This window comes from Lathyrus oleraceus, chromosome 2 (assembly GCF_024323335.1).
Source record: "Lathyrus oleraceus cultivar Zhongwan6 chromosome 2, CAAS_Psat_ZW6_1.0, whole genome shotgun sequence".
NCBI lineage: Eukaryota > Viridiplantae > Streptophyta > Magnoliopsida > Fabales > Fabaceae > Lathyrus > Lathyrus oleraceus.
In genome coordinates, this window is record NC_066580.1 from 418,826,475 (window position 1) to 418,838,228 (window position 11,754).

At 34.5% G+C, this 11,754-nt stretch overlaps 1 protein-coding gene and 1 long non-coding RNA gene across 2 annotated transcripts; both read left to right on the top strand.

Moving 5' to 3' along the window:
- Positions 1-1,699: 1,699 nt before the first annotated feature.
- Positions 1,700-4,141, top strand: LOC127119856 (uncharacterized). The gene is made up of 2 exons (XR_007802926.1): positions 1,700-2,969; positions 3,902-4,141. It is a non-coding gene; the product is annotated as an uncharacterized LOC127119856 (long non-coding RNA).
- A 3,765-nt stretch (positions 4,142-7,906) lies between these two features.
- On the top strand, positions 7,907-10,163 carry LOC127119857 (60S ribosomal protein L13-1). The gene is made up of 5 exons (XM_051050206.1): positions 7,907-8,043; positions 8,282-8,397; positions 8,531-8,664; positions 9,483-9,641; positions 9,754-10,163. Exons 2-5 carry the CDS (start codon positions 8,289-8,291, stop codon positions 9,973-9,975), a joined length of 624 nt encoding a protein of 207 aa, XP_050906163.1. The 5' UTR covers positions 7,907-8,043; positions 8,282-8,288; the 3' UTR covers positions 9,976-10,163.
- Positions 10,164-11,754: the final 1,591 nt, after the last annotated feature.

Here is an 11,754-nt window from a genome sequence, read left to right on the forward strand (position 1 = left end):
GAAAATAGAGAGAGATATACAGTGATGAAAAGTATAACTTGCACCAACAGAATGGTATCAAGGGAACTCACAAAAATAACTGGCTTCGAAACCAAGAGTAAAACTGGTAAGAACCAACAAGTGAGAGCCTACAACACCAGTGGAACGACCAAAAAAAAGATTGAATTAAGTGTTTGATTGCATAGCACAAATAGCTTTTGGATCACAAGGCGAACTATTTATTAGGCGTCCTAAAAGGATGAGTATGAGACCCACAAGAAAGTATTGTTGGGTGCAAGGGAGAATGTATCACTTGCTGGGGTACAAACAATTCGAGATCAAAGGAGAATAATATCTTGGACCCATGAAGGAGTAAAATTTGAACCGAAGAGCGAAAGAGGTATTGACTAGGATGTGGAGGAAACTAGGCATACCCACTTCTGTCACAGCAAATTAAATGTTTGGGGACAATCCAAACAACTCTTGGTTCACAAGGCGGACTATTCATTAGGTGTCCTAAAAGGATGAACATGGAAACCAAGGAAGAGTGAAATTCGATCTCAAAAAGATGGTATTGATTGATGAATGAAGAATGATTGATTAATAAATAGGGTAGCTCGCAAAGAAACGGGTTCTTCTGCCTACGTATCCTTATAGTACAATAAGGAAATCAGAGTTTTCGTAGTTCAGCCCACTAGGGTTGAAAGCAAAATGATTTGAGGCAAAAGAATGTGATTGAATGATTGAATAGAAATGGATAGAATGAAGGATGAATTGATAAGAGACTTGACAGTCGATTGACAGGAATCACGCTAAAGTTTATTAATAAGGGCAAATGCTTTGAATATTTAGGGCCTACACCCCATATGCAAAGTCGCTATAGACAAGAATAGGAGAAACTCCGTCTCATCATTCCTTACTACTTAAGGCTCATGGCGCATGATACTTCTCATATCGGACAAGTTGTTAGAGAAGAATCCTCATTGTTGCTCCTTGAATTGATGTTGCTTTAGTGAAGAAGACTTGTCAATGAATTGATTTGACTTACACTAAAGTCTATGAACGAAGGCAAATACTTTGAATAGCTAGGGCCTACGTCCCGTACACAAAGGTATTCTATCATTATTCGTTGCTTAAGACTCATGACGTGTAACTCTCATCATGATTGACAAGTGTTGATACCTTTATTGTGCTTGGACAATGCTCCAACCTCCATGTCCAGAGTCTTCAGAGTCTTGAATGTGAAACTTGACTTGACTATGGCTTCAAGAATCAGGTGCAAGTGTAAATGTCTCAATTCAATCAAGTGATCAAGGGACTTATGATCACTCAATTGAACATGAGTCCTAAGGAGATCAAAAAATTATTTTTAAAGGAGAGGCTAAATTATTAATCAAACCTAATCTTAAAATCATATCCTTATTAAAAAAAAATTAGGTTGACTCTAAAATGAATTGAGAAAAAATTAGATCCTACCATAATGATTTGCATATAATTATTTTCATAAAATTGGTGGCCAATCACATAATTCCCCATGGTAAATCGGAATAGAATTTTATTAAATAAATAAGACACATTATTAATTATAGTAATATGATATAGTAATATGAAACAAGCTTAATCATTATATCAAATAATAAATAAACTATGGCATAACGTAAAATATATAATAGAAAAGAAAAAAGAAAAACAAAGTATTAACGTGGAAAAGAAACACTATCAGTATCCTTAAGCAAATTATTATACTTATAATAATAAGAAACAAGTTGCAACAGTACCAAGTCAAAGGACATGTCTTAGGAAGTGTAAAGTGACGGTATGGTTTCTACAAACTGGACAATGGGATTCGCACGAATGATTCATGACCACAAGATAGCACAATAGGCTTATACAAACGCAACAATCAAAGGATTTGTGGATCACTTGTTGTTTGTTTACAAGAAGCTGCTCATCCTTCAATGTGTTATCATTCTTATAAATAACTGCATCCTTTCCATCATGTTTATTGAGAAATGATTTATATGAAGCAGATAAATTGTCTTGGTGTAATATAAGCAGACAAAATTTGGGAAGAAGAGAGGCACATAAGGAAAATGTCTTTGTGCTTCCACGTGAGAGGTTTACAGACTTTCTCAAACCATTTTCTCTTAATCCCACAATGAGATGCTAAGACAACATGTACAAGAACGTAAATAGCCAAGCTAGTGATGTGCTTCTAACCCTGTCAGAAGTATAGACTTCCCGGTAACTTCCCTTGTTACCCCAAGAAATAAACCATATCTTAACGTTTCCTTCGGAGTCGAAACAATCACCCCGCCTTCCGTCACCACAATCTCCTTCCTTGGCGGTTTTTTCGTTTGTCTCTCTCCTTCGCACATGATCAACTCATGGTATCCTTGCATCAACAACAATAACTCTCTTGGATTTATGATTTACGGTTCGACATAATTACGAGTTGTATTGTGGTTTGAGGCTTTGTAACTTGCATACCAAATGTTCGGTGAATTGCTTCAACCAAGTTTTTTCTCTTTTTTCCTTGTTTCGATTCCGTTACGGATTCTCTTTTCTCACTATTTTTGGATTATGAATCGGTTGTCAAGTTTGATAATGGTTTCTTGAATGGCTTTCAAGTTGATTTTGGTTTGGGAAATTGGTTTAGTAATGAATTCTTTTTCTTTTTTCTATTTGCGGTTTCTTGCAATTTATGGTGAATTTGATGAAGGTTGAAATTGGTGATGAAAGAGGTCAAATTTTGGTGCTGAATTTTCTATGATTTGTGCTCATGGCAAGATTTAGATTTTCACGATAATCGTCTATTTAAGATGAAAAGTAAGGCAAATACATAAACAAGCATGCAAAGATAACTCAAACAAGCAAGTAATCATAGAAGGCATAAGCAAGCAAGCGTTCATGGAGTGGTAAATGGAGTTTGAGGCTTACCGATCGGAGACCCTCTGATGGTTCTTCAATGACGATGCAAATTCAATATGGTAAGCGATTATTCAATTCCTCTTCATTTCTTCTCCATCCCCTTTCTTTTCTTCCATTGATTTTCTTGTTGTTGTTGATTCTTTTGCCGCTTTTCCATGCTTGAATCATGGAAAACTATGATGTGAAATGTGATGAAGGTTTATGCTCAAGTTGGTTGAAGCTTCAATGAGAAGCTTCAACAACCATGGATTTGAGCTCTAGTGAGGGAAGGTTGAAGAATGGAGAATGGAAAGTGAAAATTTGAGAGAAAGTGAAGAATGGGTGGAATCAAAAAGTGAAGAAGCCTTAGTGAGTGAACGATGAATGCTTATATAGAACTAGGTGAGAGATGATTAGAGGTTGAAAATTTGTTAGAAATTAGTTGGGGCTGTTGTGGGCACTTTAGGCAATTGCCTAAAGTAGTTAGAAGTTAGTTTGTGGAAGTTTAAGGTAGTTAGGGTGATTAAAACATGGATGTATGTGAATTCACATGCATGTGCATATGCTGAATTTTTAGTGAATATGAAGGAAATTGGATGAATTTACATGGCACCACTCGAATACATGTTTGGCCATTTACATGGTATGAATGAATGAATTATAAATGCATTTGGGTTGATGTTCATGGATGAAATGATGTATTACATGAATGCTGAATTTTTTTAATGCACATGATTTAATAGTTTTGTTTGTTGTATAGAAGTGAAATTATAGTTATACATAGTATGAAATTTATTCATGGTATATGTATAACATGCAGAATTTTTATTGAATTCGACTTGTTTTAATGGTTTTGCATATGATGTGAATGTATCAGCATGTGTTGAATTTTAAAGATGAATGACATGAATTTAAAATGACTTTTCATGTTATTTTGTAAATGCTCATGATGCTAAATTTTGTTATGTAAGTGCTAAATTTTTCTAACTTGTTTTTATTGTTTTCTTTGTAGCATGGTACATGGTAATGAAGCATGAACAAGCATGGTCAAGAATGGAGTATGAATGAAGACCATTGAATAACTTGGAATTATTTTTATTCTTTTGTGTACGGAAATTATGTAGTATGTTTGTAATGACATAAAGTCATGTAAAGTGAAGTCATGTAAATGTAAAAATAATATTTAGTGACTTTTGAACCTTATGTACATGGATTGAAAGACCATGAATAAAAAAGGGAATTATAGCTCAAACTGTATGTATGGAAATGAATTCCAATGAATGCTTAGGGAATTTACCCATGAAGTGAAAAGTGACTTAGTGAGTCACTTAGAAATTGAAAATGTATCAAAAAATTGAAAATGCAAGTTAGATTGAATGACTTAAAGTATAGGTTATGTAAAAATGTGAAATGCATGCTTGATGGATATTCCGTGCACATAGTACATCCTTTTTGTACATGGTGTGATGAATATAAGAAGGAGGATAAATATGTTTAGAAATGGTTATGATAGTGGTCAAACGTCTGATCAACAATGTCGACCCTGATGACCAAAAGTCAACGCTTATTTACTTTTCATTTTCAAAACTCAAGATACTTCCTGATTTAAGCAAAACGTTATCACCAAAGAGTCTTTGACTTAATTTTTCAGATGAATACAAAATGATGAGATGTAGATGAAGTGAATGTTTCCTAAATGCATGTGCATGAACAAAGTCATAAGCCTGGTGAAAAAAGGGAGGACAAATTTTGGGGTAAAACAACGTCAATGCAACAACATAATGTTTAAAGTCCCCTCTCGACAATAAACAAAATATGCATTGACCCAATGATAAAGTTCCCCTCCCGAGCTATCATCCTACAACAACATAATCACAGTTCAACAAAATAATTCATGCTCATACAACAACATATCATCATCACAATTCACAGAAATTAACACAACATCATCATCATGTATGCACATATCCATCATTAATCGATTAATTCATAAATTCGATTAAAATCATATTTAATTGTTAAGTCATACTAAAACATCATCTATATAGTATCTAACTGAGTCTAACAATACCCAAAACATCCACAAAAGTCGAAGAATCAAAATATACAATTTAATATCATCAAAACAAGTATTTGTGCCCACTACAAACTCATAATGGGTTACCTATCATGGTAGTGACGCCCGCCACTGACCTAAACACTTCAGAATGTCACATATGTGACGACCGACTTGGAAAATAAGCATAGGCAGTATTACGGGTTACCTGTCACCAGCGTGACGCCCATCATCGCCCTCAAAACCATGACGCCCATTGTGGCGATGACGCCCGTCATCGGCCTGCAACCTGCAGAATGCGTCTTTTTCAATGGAGTTCATTACATAACTCTTAATTCTCATTCCAAAAATCGATGCAAAACAGAACATACAGGTTATATACTCATCAATAACATCTAATTTCATCAAATCAATAACTTTAATTCATGGTTCTCATAAAATCATATTATTCCCAAAACCTTTAAAATATCAACAATGGTGAATATATGCTAAATCATTAAAACAAAATTTGTCATACATCATAGCACACGAATTTCATCACCGATCATCATCACATATAGAAAATCAATCATCCATAACAGAATTATGCGAATAATTCAATGTTGTATTAGAGGTTAAGGATTCCTCAATTCTACCCCTCATGTATATACACGTTATTGAGATAGTTCTTCCCCTTACTTGGTTATCATAGAAGCAGTGTAAAAACTCTGTTCTTAATTCTCTAATCCCCTCTAAGTTCTAAGCTTTCTCTTGCCCTTTCCCTAGCCTACTATCTATTCTCTAATTTTCAATTATACATACTGATAAAACTCCCTAAAATTAGGTTATGTTCTAGTTTATATCATTAGGGTAAATATGCTCACAATTCTAATTCTAGCCCAAACTTTTATTCCTCTCACTCCTTCCCCCCTTCCACTCCACATAAATCACATTTTGGCCCCAAACTCTATATTTTCTATTAAATTAAATAAATCTAATAAAATACTATTATTTTAATTATTAAAATTAGCTTTAATAATTTAATCAAACTCTACTAGTCTCTAATTACTCTTTACACTCTCACCTTAATGGCACACACCCCACTACCCTTATTTATCTAATTAATATTACGCAATAATCAAATAAATACATAAAAAACATAATAAATCAAGTAATTTTAATAAATCAAAACGGGGGTGTTACAACTCTCCCCCACTAAAAGAAAATTCGCTCTAAAAAATTACCTTAAGTAAATAGATTCAGATACAACTCCCTCATTTGGATCTCAAGCTCCCAAGTTATATTTTAACTAGTGGGTCCTCCCAATGCTAGCTTCACTAAGGTAATCTCCTTACCACACAACTGCTTCACTTCCTGGCCCTCTATCTGCATGGGTGATACCTCAACATTCAGGTTATCTCTCATATGCACATCATCCACTTGGATCACATAAGACAGGTCCTAGATGTATTTCCTCAACTGAGACAGATGAAACACAACATATAGATTATCAAGACACAATGGTAAAGCAATCTGATAGGCCACTTCTCTTATCCTTTATAAAATTTGGTACATACCAATGAAACACAGAGTGAGCATTCGAGACTTCAATGCTCGACCAACACCAGTTACTAGAGTAACTCTCAGAAACACGTGATCTCCCTCTTAGAACTCAAGTGCTTTCCTTCTCTTATCATGATAACTCTTATAGATAATTTACGAAGCTCTCATCTTCTCTTGGATCACTTTGATTTTCGTTGTGGTCTGTTGGATCATCTTCGGTCGAATCACAACACCCTCTCCTGACTCATACTAACATAAAGGTGCCATACACCTTCTACCATACAATGCCTCAAACGGTGTCATTCAAATGATCGAATGGAAAGTGTTGTTGTAGGTAAACTCAATCAACGGTAAAAAGAATCATCCTAAGCACCACTTTCTTCTAACACACATGCCCTTAACAAGTCTTCTAAGGATTGAATAGTCATCTATGTTTGACCATCTGTCCGCGGGTGATAAGCATAACTCAAACATAGCTTTATACCCAAAGCCTTCTGCAAAATCTCCCAGAACCTCGATGTAAACCTTAAATCCCTGTCAGATATAATGCTGGATGGAATCTCATGCAAATTGATAATCTTCTTAATATACAACTCTATTAACTTTTCCAATGGATAGTTAAGTCAAATTGGAACGAAGTGAGTTGATTTAGTCAACCTATCCACAATAACCCAAATGGCATCACATTTCTTCACTGTCTATGGCAAACCAGACACAAAGTCCATCGAAATATTGTCCCATTTCCACTCAGGGATAAACAACGATTGCATTAAACCCAATGGCTTATGATTCTTAACTTTTGACTTTTGTCAAATCAAACACGCATATACGAACTCAGTAATTTCCTTCTTCATTCGTGGCCACCAAAACATCTTTCTCAAGTCATGATACATTTTAGTAGCACCAGGATAAATACTTAATCCACTCATGTGACCTTCCTCAAGAATACTCTTCTTAAGTTCCGACACATCTGGCACACAAACTTTATCTTTGAATCTTATGACACCATTCTCGTCAATTCTAAAATCGCCACCTTGACCTTGATTAATGAACACCAATCCGTCAACCAATCCTAAGTCGACCTTCTAACCTTATCTGATCTCTTTAAGAACGCCATTAGTCAACTTCAACATACCCAAACCTCACGTTGTTACGAGTCATTTCACATACTAAACTAAAATGTCTGAATTGTTCAATCAACTCCAACTCTCGAACCATAAGCATATACATATGCAACGATTTTCTACTTAAAACATTTATGGGAGCAAACTAGATAGAAATTTGGGGCGTGACTCAAAGTTAGTATGAGTTATGTGTGTTTAAGGTGCGTCCGGAGATGTATCTCCGAATTGTAAGAATATTTTGAATTTTTTAGGAGGGTGTAATAGTAATATACAAGTTCCTTAAGTAATTCCTAGAAATATACTAAATCCAATCTTGGGCCTTAACTTTTGGCCCAACGTTTAACAATACATTTATCGGAAAAACCCTAATCTTATTCTCCATTTTTCTGCCACCAGCTTCTTCAGTCGTTCCCGCTCGTGAACCAGCCTCAGGTATATCTCGCCTCTCAATCTCTTTCCATATTCTTTAACGCAGTTACAGTTCTTCACGCTGTTCTCCTTCCAGATCTTAACTCTGCACACTAATTTTGCTGTGAATTTTCCGATACACTGGTTATTTCAATTTTGTTTGTAAATTTTTAGAACGAATTTAGATATGCTAGGCTAGATTGGTATAGTAATCATATTCATGTTTTATGATATCTTCGTGATTTTTGGTTGATATTTGAAGGTAAGCAATGGTGAAGCATAACAATGTTATCCCTAATGAACACTTCAGAAAGCACTGGCAAAACTATGTGAAGACATGGTTTAATCAGCCAGCAAGGAAAACAAGAAGACGGTTGGGTAATTAATTTTCTCGTAGTATTATTTTGTTTAATTCATTTTATGTATTGAAAATTGAAAGTTATGTTAGTTTTGGATTAGTGTTGATGGTTACTTGATTTCACTGACTTGTTGTGGATGGTGTATTCTTCAGCTCGCCAGAAGAAAGCTGTTAAGATTTTCCCCAGGCCTACTGCTGGACCTCTCAGGCCCATTGTTCATGGACAAACTCAGAAATATAACATGAAACTTAGGGCTGGTAAAGGATTTTCTCTGGAGGAATTAAAGGTATAATAATGTCTTTGAGTGGCTTGTGTCCTTGACTTTTGTAATTTTTCTTGATCATGCAATTATATGAAGTTATAGGATCTCTATCCGACGATGTTAAAATTTATTTTTATGTTATATATGTTAAAACTTGATATACATCATGTCTAGGCATTTTCATGTTCTTATTAGCGGTATCAGTACATAGAAACTGGTTTTCATTTTATTTTTCCTTTTAATTTCATTTCGCACAGAATGAATAGATGTTATGTCGGTTTTTTCTGATTGCTGTTTTTCTGCTATTGGTATCAATATCATTGAATTGTATTGTATTGTATTTCATTACATTGAATTGTATTTGACCAACCTGACCGTATGGAGTAGCATTTCCACAGGGTTGGCTAGCCAACTTAGTTAAGGGTTTTGCTTTTAAGGTATATTGTTTGGCCCTAACACTAATTGAATTGTAGAAACCTTGACCATCAAGGGCTAGGACTGATATATTATCCATGCTTTTCTGGCCTCTAGGTCTTGAAATCGATGAGTAACCTTAGAAGTTTGTTGGATAAGCATGTAGTACATATAACTATGTATTGTAGCTTTGATGTTCTTCTTTAACTTTATCTATCTAATTAATGTACAGAATGTAACTAATATTGTAACTTTGATGTTCTTCTCTAACTTTATTTATCTATCTGTTTGTATGTTTCTTATATGTTACATTGTAGGCTGATGGATAAGCATGTAGTACATAATATAACTATGTATTGTAACTTTAATGTTCTTTGAGTAAATCTATTTCATCGTATACATCTTATATCTTATATGTTACCTTGTAGGCTGCTGGCATTCCCCAAAAGCTTGCCAGAACTATCGGTGTTTCTGTTGATCATCGCCGTAGGAACCGATCCTTGGAGGGTCTGCAAGCCAATGTGCAGAGGTTGAAAACATACAAGGCTAAGTTGGTCGTCTTCCCAAGACGTGCACGCAAGGTCAAGGTAAGCTGCAGTTATATGCTTTAAATATATTTGCATTTTAATTTTGATACCATTGCTGATAATTATTAAAAAGAAAAAGTCTTAATTTCTTATGGCCCTTTTATATCTGCAGGCTGGTGATTCTACTCCGGAGGAACTTGCAAATGCCACACAGGTTCAAGGTTCATACTTGCCTATTGTGAGGGAGAAGCCATCTGTAGAGTTGGTTAAGATTACAGATGAAATGAAGGCGTTTAAAGCTTATTACAAGCTTCGCCTTGAACGAACAAACAAACGCCACCTTGGTGCCAGACTGAAAAGGGCTGCCGAGGCAGAGAAGGAAGACAAGAAGTGAAAACTTCAGGAAGTCTTAGTTTCTAATTCATCCACATGATGATTTTTGTTAAGACAATTTTTGTTTGAGATTCTCTTTATTAAGAAAATGCTTAGTCTTAAACATGGATCTTCATGGCTATTGTTATTTTGTGAACTTTGGTTATTCAAGTTTGTTGGTTTAATTTTAAAAATCTGGTCTAGCAACTAGTCTTTTTTTCCGCATACAAAAATCTTTTGAAAATTAAGAATTCTTGCTGGTGTTCTCATAATCAGAAATAACAAAATATTCATTGCATAAAATATTAGTGGTTATGAAGAGCACATATTTTTTTCTTCATGTTTTTCTTGTGTGTTTTTTTTTCTTTCCTTTTTTTATTCTTTTGATCTAAACACAATTTTCTCAAGTTAGATCTTGGTGAATCTGAGTTCGTATTTGGACTTCTTTTCTTCAATACAAGTTTTTTTTCTCACGATGTGTGAAAGGTTTCTTTGTTTATTGTTTTTCATGGTCCGCCCAGCTTTGAATCAATCTTTTGCATTGGTTTGAAAAATATAGTAACTTTATTCCTCTTAAGAAAAGGCACATCACTTCATAATTGCGTTTTATGTGTTAACCAGCCATCCAGTTCAAGATCACATCCTCATGAGAATTTCTAGATATTGTTCTTTGCTAAGTTATTTTTAATGAGTTATTATTCTTGTGCCCTCCATATTGTTCAATCAAGAATTATTTCAACTGTTGTTACTGTTTACACATAAGAATAAATAATTGTGAACAAAGATAAACGATCTTTACATTAGATAACATTCTCTTAAACGAGAAGATGTTAGGCTAGTATAACCGAATGCTACAAGTCATTTTTTTTAAAAGCTTGCTGAAGTCCACAAAGGTCTTGTGTGATTGTTAGAATAAGTTGAGACTTAATGGGGCTTGTCAATTAAACACTAACAAACGTACATGCCACATTGTTTTGAGAGTAGGACTAGTGTTGCATCATTAGAATTCAATTAGTAGATTAATTTCTACATGCCACATTAAAGGACATAGATTCAAGTTTGGAGAATGTGATAACTCCGTTTATGTGACTTATATAAGTCCTAAATGATTGAATTCATTACTTCTATCTTAGGTGAATAATAGTACTTTTATTTACTTGATTTTTAGTGTGCATGCCCAGTTCTTATAATGAGTGATGCCCAGTTCTTATAATGAGTGATGTCAAGACAATGCTTGACGTTGATTCCCAACATGCTTAACTTTAAGAAGTTTTTGGTTAAAGTTATGACATCTGAGAAGTAACTAAAAGGAGAGAAGATTCTAGAAGTTATGATAAATGTTAAGACGACATGGAAAATATAATGATAAAAAGTTGCATGAAAGAATGAAAGATGCCAAACCTATTCAATGTACTATCTGGTACCTCATATTTTTGACACAAGTAATAAACGTGACGATTCAAGATTAAATTTGACTATGACAGAGATTTAAGGTTTCACCCATCGAAACAATCATTTTTCAATCAGAAGACCACTTAAATATTTGATGAGAATTTCCTGTCGAAGGAGATTGAGAAAGCTGGTCGAGAGGTCCATCAAAGACTTGTGAGATTTGAGGTATTTTGTTGGCGTGGCTATGATGTTTTTATCAAAAAGTATGAATGAGATCATACAATTATTCAAGAACACATGGAAACCTGTCAAAGACGAAAGATGCATGAAGACGAAGACATGTCAATGTTTGTATGTAGTTTTAGGGGTTCACAATTTTACGCATTACACACTCAAGGTATCCAACTGT